Source organism: Astatotilapia calliptera, chromosome 19 (assembly GCF_900246225.1).
Source record: "Astatotilapia calliptera chromosome 19, fAstCal1.2, whole genome shotgun sequence".
NCBI classification, from domain to species: Eukaryota; Metazoa; Chordata; class Actinopteri; order Cichliformes; family Cichlidae; genus Astatotilapia; species Astatotilapia calliptera.
Window position 1 is genome coordinate 19,182,857 of NC_039320.1, and position 19,089 is coordinate 19,201,945.

The following is a 19,089-nucleotide window of genomic DNA, read 5'->3' on the forward strand; positions in this document are numbered from 1 at the left end:
AACCAGAGAGGAAAGTAAAAGTGGAGCACTGAAGCAAGGTCACCGCTCACCCTTGAGTATGACCTCTATATTTGCTATATAGTTGCTGCACATTAATCAGATCCAGGGGCAGCTTCAATTCAGAAGAGATTTTTTTACAGTCTTAATGTGTGTGTGTGTGTGTGTGTGTGTGTGTGTGTGTGTGTGTGTGTGTGTGTGTGTGTGTGTGTGTGTCACTCAGCCTTTTAACCTCTTCTTTCCCCACAACTTTTCTTTTTTTACTGGGGAGATTTTCCTGTCAAAATATCTCCAATCCTGTGTAGACATGATATGGCGGGTTGGTTTTCTGGATTCTTTCAAGCTTATGACTTACTGAGACAAGTGGCATGACATGTTTTGGATGTCCTTTGGATTCCGCAGAGTCCGTGTGTACCTCTCCCACTGCAGCCGAGTATATCATGCACCCGTTTTACGCTTTCATGTCATACTGGTGACGACCCTCTGCCCCCCACCACTACCATCACCACCCCTTCCACCGTCCTGTAAAATGATATCACACGGTACAGCTGACACAGTCTCACTCTTCCCACTGTTCTTTCTACCCCGCCCCACCGGGCACGGCGGTAGCAGGTGCCGAAACGCCCCCAGAGAACCTCGCTGAAAACGCGGCCATGCCGAGCGGTGACACTCTGCAGCCGGACTGCCGCCTGGTCTCATCCGTCTTTAGCGCTTCACAGAGCGGTCGGATGCCATGAGATTTCCCACAGGCCCTCACTGGCTCCATGCTGTGAGTAAAACCGTGGTCAAGAGGGGATAACCAACGGCGGATAATGACGTGATGATTCCGGTTGTAGAGCCAGCACAGGGGGGCTCCGGGCACCTTTAATGACCGGTGCTGGAGAGGAAATCACTGGACTTTATTGTCTGTGGAGCCGCGTAACACCGGACCGACAGCGGTGCAAATAAGAAGAAGGGAAGAAAAGAAAAGAAACGTCTCTCTAACAGGTTGCTGAGACATTCAGTCCGAAAAGGTAGGGCAAGACTGGATTTACAGTCATCCGCGCGCCACTTAACAGCTGTGCGCATTAATTTATCTGCTTAATTGAGTAAAATGAGGCTAATCAGTGATGTAACAGCTGTTAAATTGACCTCCAGCCGCCAATTCGGTTAAAGCATTAGATGTGTTTATATCGTAAAAGTAAGGATTTTCAATTTTATTTCGCCCCCAAAAAAAGAAAAAGAAAAATCGCCTCTACTGTAGTAGACGTAGTAGTAAACGTTACTTGAAATGATGTGGACAGTAAGGTGAGTAAAATCGATTTTTATTTTTAGAGGGTTTAACATCTATCTCACAGCTCTTTCTAGTAATTTTGCGCACAGTTGTCTGATTGCATTGGACTAGGATGAAAAAGATGTCAGAGGTTATTGTGGCGTGAATGACCAGAAAATGTGCTTTAATTTGCACGATTATGACAACTTCCATATGTCTTATGAGGTAATATGAGCACTGACAGGGGGCAAAATGTGTCAGTGATTGTGTGAGCGATTAATGATGTGAAAATTGATGGATGAGTGGATTTTTGATGGGAATGCAGACAGATCCATCCCCACTTTGAGACAAACTCGTTCATTTACTGTAGCCGCAGTGCTGACCACATCACTGCTGGGGCCCTGAGGCATCTCTTGAAATCATTGTTATAACTGATGTCAGGTCTTTTTTGGGGTTTTCCAGGGGGGATTTGCAGCACAGCAGAGAATGCTCTCCCCCAGATGCTGACTTCTAAAGGTAAGGGTGCTTTTGGTACAGCTATGTCTCTGGCACTGTTTGTTACAGGAAGCCAGCACTGTAAACCTTTGGCCACAAGTTCGTGCAGTGCCTCTGATCTCTATTCTGAACCTCTGGGCAAACTGTGCAAAGGAAAGTTGTGTTTCTGCTCTTGCTGTGGATCTTCAATTCTGATCTCAAGAGTGTACTTGGATTTCTGTATAACCCCCCTCCCTCCTTTTTTTGGCATACTCTGAAAGAAATTCATCCCCAGAACCCCTGAGATGCATTCAGTCATAAGTAATGCAAAAAATAATTGACAATGAGGTAATTAGGACATGCGGTAACCGCATCAAACGCAACAGGAGACCTGATTAAGTTCATGTGCCGTCAGTCATAAGGAAAAAAGTGTATTTCTGAGACTCATTTTCTGAGTATTTCATAATGAAATCTAGCACACACACACACACACACACACACACACACACACACACACACACACACACACACACACACACACACACACACACACACACACACCACCTTCCTCCCTCTGGCTGCCTTTGTTCCCTTCTGCACCCTTCTGATAGTGGGTGTTTCTGTCTTAGATGTGGATGTGTTCCTCTCCTCACACGCTGAGATGAGTGCTTTCAGAGGCAGACAAGGCAGAAAAGTCCCCGATTTTACTACCTGGCTAAATTGTCCTGTGATGGAAAAATATTGTTAAAGGAATGATACCTGAATAATTGAAGCCCCGGGGCTTTAAAATTGCAAGGACCTGCTGTGATTTGCGGCGCAAAGTTGAAGGCCACCTCAACGAAATATTCATATCATTATTTAAGAGTGGGTATATCATTCAGCCACTCAGGCACTGCCACCTTCTCCTGCTTCCCTACTCTCCCGTTTGATCCCTCCCTTTCCTTCTCTCTTTCTTCCTTTCTCCATTTGTAAACTCATCTCTTTATTTATAAAAAATTAACCACATGCTAACCCTTATCCATATCTTCTAGCTCTTATTAAATAAGAACTTAAAAGGCATATATTGAAAATCTTGCATACCGCCTTTCTGACATAGTAGTAGTAGTAGTAGCTTTAGTAGTTTTTCAATGATATGTATATAAGTTTTGAGCAGTTAGACATCCATTCATCCATCTTCTGATGCTGGATGCATCTCTGGCTCATCTGGAAGGACATCAGGGCGTTCCCAATCCAGTCGAGAGATATAATCTCTACATCATGTCCTGGGTTTGCCCCTGGGCTTCCTTCCAGTAAGACATGCCCGAAGCACCTCACTTGGGAGGGACCAAAGAAATGTCCTGGACAGATGCCCAAACCACCACATCTGGCTCCTTTTGATATTGAATAGTTGCAGCTCTTTGCTTTCAGGCTCAGGTCTTTGTTCACCACAAGAGAGTGACATAGTATTCATTCTTTCATGAAAAAGACCCCCTGATACTTAAACTCATCTAATTTGGGCAGTGCTACCCATGAACTAGCCTAACATTCAAGTCTGTCCTTTCAATGATACATAATTTATATTAATCTTTCACTAATCCACTCAAACAAGCAACCATAAATGGATAGGAGAAATCGACAGAAGTGGACAGATCACGATAGTTGTGTAGTAACATTTCTAGGGAAGTGCACTTCAAGTTTTAGCATACGTTTTCAGAGGTGTGGTTATGACACTTATACAGTATAGATTTAACACAAAGTCCCTGTTAAGCAGTCCTGGTAATACTGGTATGCAGGTTTTGTTATCTTCAAAATAACTAAGCCACATGCTTTACTCTCTCTCCTGTAGGTTGCCTTTTGTGCTCACGCCCACTCTGCCCCTCCCTGCACCTCGTTCTTCCTCTTAAAAGGGAGTTTTTCCTTCCCACTGTGGCCTACTGCTTGGCTACAGGGGGTTGTGTGATTGTTGGGCTTTCTATCTAATATTGCAGGGTCTTTACCTTACCACATAAAGCAATTGAAATAATGTATACAGTAAGGTGCTGTTGTGATTTGGAACTATATAAATAGACTGAATTGAACTGAACGAATTAAATTTCCTCCCCATTTCCAGCCTTTGCTGCAAACCTAAGCTAATTTTCCTTTTAGCTTCAGATTGACTGAACAGATACGGGATCACTTTTCATCTAATGATCTGCTGTCATCCACTGCTTTACTGTATAGCAGAGAGTTTTCTAATTAAAGTTTCCTGTCATAGCTTCTCTAATTTCCACAGTTCACTCAGGCATCACATGGGAGAAGAACCTCCCAGCTTCACAACACTAATCATCACCACATCGTCCCACATGAAAGTTCTGAGGGAAGCGGTGTTTTTTACCTCTTCAGCATTCGATCAGGGGTGTTTTTGGTTGTGGGTGCGTGCGTGTTCATTTGCATGCAGCTGTATGCGAGGATCGTTTCATTTCCCGCAGAGAAAACGAATTAAAATATGACACCTCTCTCTTCTGCCTCTCATCTCGTGCTTTTCACTGTGTTAAGAGATGGCAAAACTGCTAAATATAGTTCTGCAAGTGGAGTGTGAAACCTCTTCACCTCTCTCAGCGTTTCTAACATTGCGGAGGTCGAAATGAGAGGATTTTGTGGTAGCTTGAACAAAGGTTTAATCATCTTTCTAATGAACTCTTCATGTGCATGTTGTATGTGAACGAAAAAGGGAGGGAGAGGAGAAAAAAGCAGAACAAGAAGAAGAAGAGCCACTTTTCTTATCTGTGATACAGCAAGGCTAATGTGATTTTTATGTAATACTAATTATAAAGTATATCCTAGAGATGAATATAACATCAGGGTAAATATGGTGTAATGCAGTATAACAGATTTAGTTTTTCTTAGCATGTGTATTTGTGTTAAAGTTGATGATTTATTGTCTTTGCATGCAAGAATTCCCGTTTTCTTGGTCTTTAATGGCTTTTCACAAGTAGAGAAGAAGAGGAGGCCAGTCAGAGACTATAGCAACTCAATGCCTTGTATTTTCTATGAGGAAGGTTCCCAACCTGCGATTGTTGACTTTATCTGCTGTATCATTAACCCAGACTCCAAAATTCAGACAGTTGAGTCAACTTGCTGGCTGTTTCCATACAGATGCGTTCGCTCGAAATATAAGAATAACTTCCCAAAGGATCAATAAAGTTGTGGTATTGTGGTTGAATTTTTCTTTCTGAGTCTTTTTCTTTCAAAGTCAACTATCTGGTAAAGATTTTTTTTTTTTTTATGCTCACAGATTTTGATACTCGGATGTTCAATAAAGTCACCTCTCTATGTTCTTTCTGATTAATCAATTAATCAAATCGTCTACAAAAATGTCAGAGAATTCCCAGAAGATGGCAGAAATTTTAGAAAACCACCAAGGACAAATTCTTGATGCCTAAGATCATTCATAATAAATGAAATCTAACAGTGTGTCCAATATAAAGCAAAAAGCATGACCTGATTTAAATTTTGTCCCATCGAGGTTTCTCCTTGTGCACCTCTGAACCCTTCCAGCACTGCTGCTATGTTTAGATCATTAATTGGAAGTCCTGTTTTTACCTGTTGTATGTGCCTATTTGCGGCAGCACTATGAACCTCAAATCAAGCACAAACTTCTCTTTAAAACTCAGCCAACCTGTGAGCCAAGAATCATCACTGCTGATGAGAAGCAGGTGGTCGCCACAGTGAATTCTCTGCCTGTCCCTAGCATCCCCCACTGTCACACCAACCTACTCCGTGTCCTCCTTCACTTCTACACTTTGTGTCAGTCCCACCATCTCCAAACCATACCTCATAGCATGTCTCCGTACTGTTTTGTAAACCTTCCCTTTCACTCTTGCTGCTATCCCTCTGTCACAAATCATCCCTGACACTCATCTCCACACACTCCACCGTGCTTGCACTCTTTTCCCCTCTCCGTTACACTTTTCGCTGGATGGCGGACCCCCAGATATTTAAGCTCATCAACCTTCTCTACATCTACTGCTTGAAGATTCAGTCTTACACCTGTCTCCCTCTCAATCAGACATAATCTTTCATGCTTCTTCCGACTTTCAGTCCTCTTCTCTCCAGTGCATATCGTCACCTCCCCAGGTTTTCCTCCACCTGCTCTCTTCTCTCGGTACAAATTAATTGACAGTGAAAATAATAATGAGCTGAAGCCAAAATTGAATTTTTGCCCAACCCTGCTAGATGCTCAGTGTTTTGAGTCAAGAGTGACAATGTTGCTGACTGCTTAAGAGCCTCCCTGTCTCTCATTTGCACATATACTTTACATCATTTCTTGGCAACTCTCAAAATCCCTGCAAATCTCAGGGATTTACATTTCCTTCAGCGCTGCTTTTTGTACAGTGAGGAAGTGGATCCTTTCTTTCTGTGATTGAAGCTGACTTGACAGATACACCTTGTATAACTAGAGTGTGCAGGTCACCTGGGACTGGTACACATAATGACTTTATGTAGCTTCTGTGTTGTGGAAATCAGATGCCTGTTGGCTCCTCTGAGACAGCTTCATCCCCCTTCTTCAGTGTCACTTGTCCAAGTCAGCCACTGACAGGATTGTGGCAGATCCTTCTTTCAGACCACAGTTAAATCTAAGGGTTTTATGTGGTATTATGAGTGTGTGTGTGTGTGTGCTTCCCAGCTAAATCAGACAGCTCTGAACCCACTGGGAGTCGTACATGAATTGTGTTGGATAAGATGACAGCATTAAAGTTGAGTCTTCCAACCTCTGTCACTTGGCATGTTTGTCTCTCCAGTCTACTGGAAACTCTCTAATCTGAGGCTTTACCTCAGCGCTCCCTCTCTAGCATAATTTGGTCGCGTGTTAGTCAAAGTGACTTATTTTTCTTTCTAGAAAGATTCCATTGCTGCGCCTTTGTTGATATATTTCAGAGAAGGTTATGAATTTTGCATGCATGTGCCACAGTAGTTGCACACAGGTCTTAAATTTAAGTCGATAGCCTGAGCCCGGAATGATGTATGGCATGTTGGAAAAAGTAGGATATTCTTCAAAGAGTAAATGAGAGACAAAGAGAATGAAGAAAAGATAAGATGCACAAAGAGGAGTAAGGAGACATGAGATTGTGAGCTAGACGGGGAGGGGATGGAGAAATGGGGAGCAAAAGAGACTTCACATCGCTTTTAACGACATTATCGCGGTCCATGGTGTATATAATTTAGTACGATGACGCAATGGAAGATACTGCAGAAGGGCGCTCTCTGAGAGGGAGGCTCACATACTCATTTCAGGCCGCACATATAATGAAAGAGATCTAGTGCTTTATGTGATTGTACCATCTATTTAAAATAGAGATTCAAGTTTATTCATTGTTCAGGGTCATTAACCTCATTAATGATACATCGGACAAACAAAGGGACAGAGCAGCAAAACCGCTCGCTGGCAGCTGACCAAGCCACCCAATTATGAACTATTCTTTTTATTTAACCTTCCTGCTGAGATTTACCAGATGTCAAAATATCAAATCCCAGAACAGTTAAATCTATTAATTAGTCAATGAAATGTAAATTAACTGCAAATTACTGCTTTAGAAAGCTCACAGCTTTCACAAACGTGCATTAATATAAAGGGAAGTTGGGTTTTTTTGTTTGTTTGAATCCATTTAATTGGCATAATTAAATGCTGTTACTCCAGTGAGAAATATCTGGATGTTTTAGTTAATCAAGTTGAACGGTAGATAAATAGAGTCTTCTGGTGTTGTAATTACTATAATGGCAGTGCCTAAAATGAATATTTCTGCCCGAACGCAGCCATGCAAATTTGTCTAAATTAATGTCGAAATCATGAAATTTAAAAGCTGATATAAGAGGTCACTCTCTGAGCGGATTAATTTGGGTATTCTGCGCCGTGGTTGTTTGTTTATTTAGTATTTTGATGTCACTGCCAGTAAAATGAAATTAAGACATCAACACACACACACACACACACACGGGGTTCTTTATCGCTCGCACGCAGCTAATTTAGTGCTTTCTCTAGACAGGCTTGTTTAGAAGCAGATCTTTTTGAGGCGAGACAGTAAATTTGCTGTGCGCTTTGGAGATAAATATACGTGCATCTGCATTGATTTATTTCTTTTCTTTTATTTCTTTACACTGCTTTGGTTCTTTTGTGTCTCAGTGTCAATCAGATCGGTTTGCTTAAGGTTATTTACCTGCAAAGCAAAGAAAAGGGGAGAGGAATTGGGTTCATGTGACAGTATGCCCTGATAATATCCAGGAGATTTCATGGTGGCAGCTATCAGCGCAGCAGTGAGAGGTGATTTTGAAGCTGTCACAGTAAAAAAAGGACAAGCGACATATCGCTTGAATGTATTATTATTATTATTATCCTGAAACTGTGCTGCACATACTTGTATGAAATGCCACACATATTATTAGCATGCAGAGAATGTGCTGCTGCATTCAGCAGATTAATTCAACCACACGTTGAGTGTTATTTTTCAATTCAAAACAGCTCCCAGTTGTTTTAAGTATTCTGGAGTGAGCGTGATTCATTCCTTTGTATGCCTATTTATGGGTTATATAGAAAGAACAGATTCTTTGTCATGAAATAGCGGCTGTAATACAAACCCACCAGCCACTTCATTAGGTACATGTGGCTTTACTCCTTTTTGCATTCAGAGCTGACTTAATTCTTCATGGCATAGATTCAACTGGATGCTGGAAACATTCTTCAGAGGCTTTGGTTTGACGTGATAGCATTATGCATTTGCTGCAGAAATATTGCTTGCACATTCGTGATATCAATCTTCCATTCCACTCCATCCCAAAGTTGCTCTATTGAACTGAAATCAGGTGACTGTGGAGGCCATTTGAGAGCAGTGAACTTACTGTCATTTTCAAGAAAGTAGTTTGAGATGATTTGAGCTTTGTGACATGGCGTGCTATCCTGCTGGAAGCAACCATCAGAGGATGGGTACACTGTGGTCATACTAGGATGGACATAGTCAGGGACAACACTTGTGTATGGAGTGGTGTTTAAACAATGCTTGACTGGCACTAAGGGCCCCAAAGACTTCCAACCTTTTACATCACCAGCAGCAGCTGGAACTGTTGTGCTTTCATGTTGTTTATACCAAGTTCTCAACCTATTATTCTAATTACTTACAGAAATCAGCAGAGCAGGTAACATTTTCCAGTGTTTTATTAGCTAATTTTGGTGAATTGTAGCCTTAGTTTCCTGTTCTTTAGATGGCAGGAGTGGCAGTGGGTGTGGTCTACTGCTGCTACAACAGAAGACCACACACTCTGCTTCAAGGATTTGATGTATTATCCCTTCACAGATACTCATTTGCATACCTTTGTCGTTATAAATGTACTTTTCTAAGTTGCCTTCCTATCAATATGAAGCAGTCTGGCCATTCTCCTCTGAGCTCTGAAATCAACTAAGCACTTCTTCAGACTTGAGCTGCAATGCATTGGGCTGCTCCCACCTGAGTGGCTGATTTGTATTAACAAGCAGCTTAAAATGTGGCCTGGGGGTGTATTTTATAAACTACTTTTAGACATTTTAGGCAACCACGTGTGTTATTTAATTTTTAAAAGCCACACATTATATAACTACACTGTATTTATGGGCTAAACAGTTGCTTGGTTGAATATAAATTACATAATTACAGAATCATAGAAATTATCAGCGGCATAGTACAACAGCTGCTATGTAGCGTTTCTCATGCCAAACATTTCCTCCTGACAGAAGCCTCTTTTTCTACCTGCAGGAGTTCCAAAGAGAGGTGATTTTGAGAGTAACAGTCCTCAGGCCTGCTATGGTTTCCTACCTCCTTACATTCTCCCGCTGTCTTCTTATGTGTGTGTTCGGTTGGTTTGTTGGAATTCAGACCTGACGGTGCCTTGAAAAGATTATTTTTGCTCTGAGCACTTAACCTCTGAAAATTAAAAAAACAAAAAAACATTAGCCTGGAGGCTATAGCCTGCAGATGGGTTACAAATGAAAGAAATAGTTCAGTATTGCAGCTCAGCATTCCTCTCATGTTAGTTCACTGAGTGTTGAGCAGAAGCTGGGAGGGGATGAGCTCAGCATTAAGACAGCATGCAGTGCTAAACAGCTACCCTTCATGTGCCAATGTTTAAAAATACAACTACTCTCTTGTTTTATCCCTAAAAAGCAAATGTCAAAATTAGAATTTGTGATATCCTATTTATGCACAGTACCCTGCAAAAATACAGGGAGTGCAGAATTATTAGGCAAATGAGTATTTTGTCCACATCATCCTCTTCATGCATCTTGTCTTACTCCAAGCTGTATAGGCTCGAAAGCCTACTACCAATTAAGCATATTAGGTGATGTGCATCTCTGTAATGAGAAGGGGTGTGGTCTAATGACATCAACACCCTATATCAGGTGTGCATAATTATTAGGCAACGTCCTTTCCTTTGGCAAAATGGGTCAAAAGAAGGACTTGACAGGCTCAGAAAAATCAAAAATAGTGAGATATCTTGCAGAGGGATGCAGCAGTCTCAAAATTGCAAAGCTTCTGAAGCGTGATCATCGAACAATCAAGCGTTTCATTCAAAATAGTCAACAGGGTCGCAAGAAGCGTGTGGAAAAACCAAGGCGCAAAATAACTGCCCATGAACTGAGAAAAGTCAAGCGTGCAGCTGCCAAGATGCCACTTGCCACCAGTTTGGCCATATTTCAGAGCTGCAACATCACTGGAGTGCCCAAAAGCACAAGGTGTGCAATACTCAGAGACATGGCCAAGGTAAGAAAGGCTGAAAGACGACCACCACTGAACAAGACACACAAGCTGAAACGTCAAGACTGGGCCAAGAAATATCTCAAGACTGGTTTTTCTAAGGTTTTATGGACTGATGAAATGAGAGTGAGTCTTGATGGGCCAGATGGATGGGCCCGTGGCTGGATTGGTAAAGGGCAGAGAGCTCCAGTCCGACTCAGACGCCAGCAAGATGGAGGTGGAGTACTGGTTTGGGCTGGTAGCATCAAAGATGAGCTTGTGGGGCCTTTTCGGGTTGAGGATGGAGTCAAGCTCAACTCCCAGTCCTACTGCCAGTTTCTGGAAGACACCTTCTTCAAGCAGTGGTACAGGAAGAAGTCTGCATCCTTCAAGAAAAACATGATTTTCATGCAGGACAATGCTCCATCACACGCGTCCAAGTACTCCACAGCGTGGCTGGCAAGAAAGGGTATAAAAGAAGAAAAACTAATGACATGGCCACCTTGTTCACCTGATCTGAACCCCATTGAGAACCTGTGGTCCATCATCAAATGTGAGATTTACAAGGAGGGAAAACAGTACACCTCTCTGAACAGTGTCTGGGAGGCTGTGGTTGCTGCTGCACGCAATGTTGATGGTGAGCAGATCAAAACACTGACAGAATCCATGGATGGCAGGCTTTTGAGTGTCCTTGCAAAGAAAGGTGGCTATATTGGTCACTGATTTGTTTTTGTTTTGTTTTTGAATGTCAGAAATGTATATTTGTGAATGTGGAGATGTTATATTGGTTTCACTGGTAAAAATAAATAATTGAAATGGGTATATATTTGTTTTTTGTTAAGTTGCCTAATAATTATGCACAGTAATAGTCACCTGCACACACAGATATCCCCCTAAAATAGCTAAAACTAAAAACTACTTCCAAAAACATTCAGCTTTGATATTAATGAGTTTTTTGGGTTCATTGAGAACATGGTTGTTGTTCAATAATAACATTATTCCTCAAAAATACAACTTGCCTAATAATTCTGCACTCCCTGTATGGTGATAATCAACTGCAGCTCAGCGAAAATATGACAAAAAAAATCTCACTATTTGAACCCAATAACGATGTAAGTAGACCTAGTTTGGGGTATGGACAGACTTCTGGCAAATACAGTTTGTAAAGAGTAAATAGTCTTATAAATGTTTCCTGTTCCAGAGTTTGTCATTTGATTCAATCAGAAACAGAATCGTTTGAATCATATTTGCTCGAAGCAAAGCAGCTTTGCTTTTTTACATCATGAAAACCCAGAAGGACTTTTATTTTGGAAGAATGGCATTTGTGCATTTTTATCAGTTGCAATTGTATAATAATGGCATATAAATACACTAATCCAGCCTATTTTGGTTATTTTTTCAGGCATTAGAAACCTTTGCTGGACGTAAGTATGCTAAATATTCTGCGGAAGTTATTCTAACATTACTGAAATCCAAATGTAATTCTTGACTCATTTTCGCCTCTTTTCTGTCTTTGTTGATTCTGTGTGAAGGGTTTGATGGAGAGCTGGTCGGATGTCAGCGGGAACTATTGTCATAACCGGAGGAATACTTGCCGGAGTGATACTGCTGTGCATTGTAGCAGTTCTCTGTTACTGTAGACTCCAGGTATTACTGTGCACGTTCATGTTTCTTGGTCTTTTAGGCAGTTTGCTCTTCACCCAAAAGCTCTTTTTACATTACTGATGTTTACTGGCTTAACAAACTCAACTAACTAATCTAGTTTGTGACCGTGTGCAATGAACTTGCAGTCTTATTGTCTTTGAAATACTTGCTTCAAAGATGGGCACCACTCGCACTCAGCTGGCATCTTAAAAGCCAGTGAAAAAATGGCAAATTGACACAGTCTGCTATTAGTCTGCAATTAAGTAGGGTCAAGTTGGCAGTTACTTGCTATCTGTTTGATATAATACTGTGATAAATTACTGCAAATCTGTTGCCATCTACATGCACAGTAATTCACACTAATTGGAAATTCGCATTAAATTGCAATCAGAGTCCAGACTGAACTTCTCAGGCTTGAAACAGAAAGGTTTCCACACATAGTGTTGTGTCCAGGATTTTAATTTACTAGCAAAATATCATAGACGCTAGCCACTTGCTTTTATTAATAAATATAACCACAAGGCAGAGCTGGTTGCCAAACAAACAAGTTGGTAACCAGCTGGATGAAGTCACCTTATCCAAAGAGACCCATTGCAGACTAGTTGCACTTGTTGCCACATATTGATTTAGCTGATTGCAATCTGTGTGCGTTTAAAAATTAAGATATAAAATTCATTTCAATGCAATTTTATTTACATAGTGCCAATTTAAAGCAACAGTCAGCCAGTAAGGTAAAGACAGACAATTATAGAGTAAAAAAACAAGAAATTTAAATCACCAGACCACCAACCAAGTTGGCAGACTTCAAAAAGTAGTAACAGGGATGAGTACTCAGCTGTCTGACCGTCCAGCTGTCATTGTCCATGTCCACAACAGAGTAAATTCTAGGCTTCAGTCATATTGCAATAGTTAAAATAGAAACAATCAAACAAACAAGCAAAAGTGGTTGCTGTGAGATTGAGGTTGTCGAGCGCTCAACCTGGAGGCGACCTACTTCCAATCGTTCCCTAAATTTGCCAAAAATTCACTTCAGTCACCGGGCAACTCGAGGATGTTGCAGTCCTATTTTTAATCTAGTGAGACTGAGCCATAACCCAGTCTAATTGTCTGCCACCTTAACATGGTTTTCCACATTCTGTCTCATTTATGTAACATAGCACTCTAGTACCAAGTCACAGCTGGATCTGGTTACAATAAAAGCAGATGTGGTGGCCAGAGCAGTCAGTGGTTCAACATTTGCACAAAGCACAGTGCAGACTGCCCTTCCAAAGCCTAGTGACAGCTGTCTGAGTATACTGTCAGTCTTTTCACCTGCCTCTGAAAAAAAACTACTTCTAAGTATTCCCACCATGTTAAACTGAATTTTGTTTGTCACTGTTCATATTTTGATTTTGATATCACAACTTTATTTTGCTGTGATAAAGCAATCAGAATCACAGAATGTTTAAGAAGACATCCAAACCCTTGTTCTTCTTGCTCACACCCTGGTGCCTTCTTTGTCATCCTCCTGCAGTATTACTGCTGTAAGAAAAATGATTCTGAGGTGGACGTGGCCTCCATGGCAGGACCGGATCCTCTCGCTCACTTTCCATGCAACGCCTGCAACGCCCTCGCCATGGACGGCACTGCCATCACCCCCGTCTCTCTGGATCAGCTGGATTCGGGTTCTCACCACTGCCCCAGCTGTTCACCGTACACCCTGCGCTCGGGACTCACAGACGACATGCGTAACGGAGGGGAGCGTCTCGGCTTCCATACTTACTACGAGAACCCGTCTGTATCTCTTCCCCTGTCGGTTCACCCTCAGAGCTCCTCCCCTCTGAGCTACTGCAGTCCCTCGGACACGTTTCCTCCCCCGCCGCGCTCCTACAGCACTGACGTCTGACCTTTGCTTCACTGTACAGGCACACACACACACACACACCTACAGCGTCTAGCACATGCCCTTTTGTTTGAGACTAACTTCAGGTAATTGATTAGAGGACAGCACAATTATACACACATGCCCATATTACTGTACATGCCCACATAATTTGAAGGGAAGTGACCCATAAACTAAGCCTACTGATAGAGCCCCATGGTGGGTGACAAATCTGGGCATGATCTGCAGCAGGGAAATATTACATAAAATTGGCCACATTACTCTTTAATAAAACTCATATTTTAATCTTAGTACGACTTTTACTTAAACAAAAGCTATAAAATGTATAAGTACCATTACAGTTAGCATCTCATTGAGCCCGGTCACACATGATAGTGTTTTTAGTAAATGGCTCAAAGGTTGGAGCTAGTCTACACACTCTATAAATGCATCTGGGGCAATGAAGTCATTCAGGTTACATATGATCAGGGACACATAACAAAGCTTTTAGTACAGAGTAAGCTCAGACAGTCCCCAGGTAGAAAAACAGGCGAGGTTTTGGGGCGTTAAAGTCATTTAGGCTACGTTCACACTGCAGGTCTTAATGCTCAATTCCGATTTTTTGATCAAATCCGATTTTTTTTGTCTGCTCGTTCACACTACAAATAAAATGCGACAGCAAACGCGCTCTAGTGTGAACGCTCAAAGCGGCCCGCATGCGCAAAAGAAGATGTCACACACAACGCGCTCTGTTTAGACCCAGAGCAACAGTATTGTTTGACTGATGGCCCTTAATATAAAGACTTCGGACTTCACGTTTCCCAATTTTTGCTTTAAGTTATTTTGTTATTTACATAATAATGTAAATAACCTAATAATGATCCTTATTGCTGTTTAAGAGAGGAGCGGTGCTTCAAAGATAGCTGCAGATTTCTGTCAGAATCTGCAGATTATACAGTACAAATAAAATGTTTACATTGTCTTCCCAACAGTTTCACTGACATCTACACTGGATGGCCAGGAAGCGTTCGCGATGTCTTCTCGGGCGCTTCTCTGGCGCTGATAATTGGCTTCAGTCTTGTGTCGGTGACGTAAAAGGATTTAATGCGACTTGACCGTTCAAACAGCAGTCGCTTTCTAAAACATCGGATATGTATCGGATTCAGTACCACATACGAAAGTGACCCAGATCGGATTTGAAAATATCGGATTTGCGCCGTTCACACTGTCATAGCATGGTCGGATATGGGTCGCATAGGGTCAAAAAAATCGGATTTGATGCGCTTTCGCCTTCAGTGTGAACGTAGCCTAAGTCATTAAAAAATTGTGACATATAGAATTTGTTTTTTAATTTCTGTGAAGTTTTGTGAATGTAATTATGTAATTTATAGAGAAAAAATGCATTCAGTTAGACAAGAAAAGGCTTAGTACTAAATTACAAACATGTTTTATTAAACTCAGTGGAAAAGCAGGACATTATTTGCAAATTCTGCAACTATAAGTCATTCGGCAGTTATTTATGGCTCAGGACCTCAGTTGCATTAGATTAGATGAACACAGAGTTTATGATCTCATGTTCAGCTCATTCTCTGGCAAATGCATCCTGGATGCAGGGATCTAGTAAAAACCACCATTTTTCCGGCAACAGACAAATGTCAGCCTAATCTGAAGAATGACAAAGTTACATAAACACACATAGATATAGTGCTGCATCTATCATTCACCCTCAATGTGATTAAGATTAACCACATAAATACCTTTCTGTTAGGTGTGAGCACTTTGAATATATTTTTAGCAGCATTTTCCACTCAATAAATCAAAAGTGACTGCTGATGACGAGGAGACAGAGCTGAGACACACGAAGAAGGCATGCGCAACCCCATATTTGAGCATCACTTCAGTTATTCTTATTCTTTTCTCCAGTTTCTCCCTTTTTCCCTGTGTCACAAAGGATTAATGGTAGTGTGAACCTCTTACCACTGCAGCTTACACTACATGAGGGCTAACAGCTATATAACTAATGGAGCTTAACTGTTTTTATCCAGAAGAAAGACCTGACGAGCGAAGAAGGAACTACAACTTTTTAAGCCTTTTTTTGTTCTTCTTGCAGATTACCAGAAAGTCTGTGAGAAAAGTGTCAGTTTTGTCTGTTTCTGTTTTCACTTCTGACATGAAATTGCCATGAAACTGAAGAGAGTTTGTTCCGCAGTGTCTTCCATAGAAGCTGATGTATTTACCTTTTCTGTGCTTACAGATTGTGACGTGTGAAAGCAGATTTTTAGACGTGCGATAAGCAGAAAAGAGAGATGCTGTACCATATTTAATGATCTTAAAGCTTAGGTTTTATATCTATATATGAGCCATCATATCTGCTACAGTACAGTAATAAGATGCAGTGTTATTGCAGTATATGCCTGAATCTATATATTTTTTAAGGAGTATTGTCATTTTTTTGTGAGGGATGTTCGGGTTTAGATGTATTTCAGTACTTTTCTCTTCAGTTTTGGCTTCTTTCTGTGTTCCTGTGCACTCCTGACAGCTGCACAGGAACACAACTGTGGAAATGGCAACTCAGTTTAAACATAAATTGTGCTAGAGGTGTGAAAAACACAGGAAAATGTGTGAAACAGTGATGTTGAGTATTATTGAACATAGGCTATTATTTAAGATCTAAACTATATTTATTCACTCTAATGTCACATTGTTTTCACTGAGCTCTAAGCTTCATTATATTTCCTTATTTTCTTGATCTTACAGACTCGTTCAGACGTACGTCCTAAATTTTATGCAGTACTGTGGAAAAGTCTTGAGCCACATGTCATTTCTTTATAGGAAAATGGGAAATGGGTGCAGGGATGTCATGAAACATACACCGACATACACAGAAATATAGTTTATAAGGCAAAGAAAAAAGTTTGTAAAATTCTAGCAAGCCCAAAAGTGAATTTTTGGGTATGACCATTTTTACTCTTCAACACAGCCTGAATGCTCTTAGTCAGCTTTCTTGTAATTTCTTTGAGAAGTCTTCAGGAATAGTTCTCCAGGCTTCTTGAAGAACATTCAAAGCTCTTCTTTGGATGTTGGCTGTTTTTTATTTCATTCTCTGTAGGTATGATCCGTTATAGTAATAGCAGTAAGTCCAGGCTCTCGGTAGTCCAACCCATGACTGATGACCATAGGGTACTTTTCAGCGTTCATAATTCCATCAACTTTAACAAAATCCCCAACACCGTTCACTGAAATACAGCCCGAAACCATGACAGAGCCTTGCTGTGTTTTACAGATCGCTGTAGAAACTCCTGATGACCTGTTTCTGCTGATTTTCAGTCCAGTTCTTGTGTAATTTAGCATATCTCACCCTTTTCTGCCTGTTTGCCTTCCTTTAAAATGACTGTTCATCTGCTATTGAACTGCTACTTCTTCTTTTTGTCCTCTGCTTGTCCTCTTTCCTCTCATTTCTCAAAGACACACTGCACATCATGCTGAGGTATGTAGTTTTCAGGAAGTCGCCCTTTGGTAATCACCTTGTTTGTGCACAAATAGTATTTTAAGCCAGTCAAACTACCTTTGGCATTTTTTGTAGTTTCAATAAAATACATGAGAAAATAATTTTTTATGTTTTTGCAGCAGACTTCTAATAACAAAGTGCCTAAAGATACAATTTAATAATTGGTTCTTTGCTAATTTGTCTGGTGCGTATAGACATGACACTGGTTCATTGCTTGGGTTAGGTGCCTTTTTTATGCTTGTTTAATTTATAGGTCAGTGTTAAAAAACATTCCTCTGAATTTCTCATGATCCGGCGCAGGGAGTGGACTATTGCTCAAAACTGGTTTAAAAATACCAACAAGTCTGCCTCCTTAGAAGCTAAATCCAGATAATGGAGTGCTGACTTAAGACTTTTGCACAGTATTGTATGTAAACTGCTTTATTTTTATTTTTAAATGTCTTTGTCAGTTTAGATGTTCACTGAACACTGGCGTTCACTGCCACCTACCCAACAAATATCCCCTTAGTCTGATGACAGTGGCTCAGTGTTTGTGCTCACAGGTTTGTTGCACCATAATGAACACAACTGTTGTGTCAGAACTTAACTTTTATTTTCAGGTTACTGTTTCTGTATTTAAAAAAAATCACATTCTGCTATGACCTGAGGAAAATCCACAATGTTTCACATAATGTTCCTTTTTTTCAGGAGGAATAAATATGTAGATATCTGCATATTCTTATGGTCTGTCTTTTTCACACAGTGACTCAGACAGTAGATACACAGGATTATGAAATCGGTTTCTGTTCATAGAAGAAGAAAAAAACAGAAAAGAAAAGAAAACCACAGACGTACACATCAAGAGTCTGGACACAGCTTCTCATTTTTAGGTTTTTCTTTATTTTCATGACTATTTATATTGTAGATTCTGACTGAAGGCATCAAAACTATGAATGAACACATATGAAATTATGTAGTAAACAAAAAAAAGTGAAATAACTCAAAATATGTTTTACATTTTAGATTCTTCAAAGTAGCCACCCTTTGCCTTGATTACTGCTTTGCACACTCTTGGCCTTCTCTCGATGAGCTTCATGATGTAGTCAGCTGCAATGGTTTTCACTTCACAGGTGTGCCTTTTCAGGGTTTGTTTGTGGCATTTCTTGCCTTTAAATGGGGTTGGGACCATGTTGTGCAGGAATCAGGTTGGTACACAGCTGACAGGCTTATTTGACAACTGTTAGAATTCATATTAAGGCAAGAACCAATCAGCTACGTAAAGAGAAACGATAATCCACCATTACTTTAAGAACTGAAGGTCAGTCTGGAAACTTTGAAAGTCGCAAAATCCATTAAGCACTACGATGAAACTGGCTCTGACTGTGCAAATCAGGCCTTTATGGTCAAATAGCTGCTAAGAAAACATGACTAAGGAAAAGCAACAAGCAGAAGAAATTTGTTTGGGCCAAGAAACATAAGGAATGGACATTACACCAGCGGAAATCCAAGCTTTGTTCTGATGAGTCCAAATTTGAGCTCTTTGGTTCCACCTGCTGTGTCTTTTTGCGACGCAGAAAAGGTGAACGAATGGTCTCTACATGCATGGTTCCCACCGTGAGGAGGTGTGATGGTGTGGAGGAGCTTTGCTGGTGACACT

General features: G+C 40.8%; 1 protein-coding gene across 6 annotated transcripts; it reads left to right on the forward strand.

The window, feature by feature from the left end:
* Positions 1–555: 555 nt before the first annotated feature.
* LOC113012691 (protein FAM163A-like) lies at positions 556–14,569 on the forward strand. Of its 6 annotated transcripts, XM_026152986.1 has the most exons (5): positions 556–1,010; positions 1,712–1,765; positions 11,843–11,864; positions 11,973–12,087; positions 13,598–14,569. In XM_026152986.1, exons 4-5 carry the CDS (start codon positions 11,995–11,997, stop codon positions 13,967–13,969), a joined length of 465 nt encoding a protein of 154 aa, XP_026008771.1. In that variant the 5' UTR covers positions 556–1,010; positions 1,712–1,765; positions 11,843–11,864; positions 11,973–11,994; the 3' UTR covers positions 13,970–14,569. The 6 variants fall into 6 exon arrangements, with proteins under 6 accessions (XP_026008771.1, XP_026008774.1, XP_026008772.1 ...); XM_026152989.1 differs by lacking the exon at positions 11,843–11,864 and having other exon boundaries at positions 556–1,284; XM_026152987.1 differs by lacking the exon at positions 11,843–11,864.
* Positions 14,570–19,089: the final 4,520 nt, after the last annotated feature.

What these genes read in the sequence shown, in the direction of transcription:
- LOC113012691 (XM_026152989.1), top strand. Translation starts at nt 11,995, where the DNA reads ATGTCAGCGGGAACTATTGTCATAACCGGAGGAATACTTGCCGGAGTG. An exon ending in TCTGTTACTGTAGACTCCAG is followed by an intron (nt 12,088 to 13,597) that starts GTATTACTGTGC and finishes ATCCTCCTGCAG; the next exon opens with TATTACTGCTGTAAGAAAAA.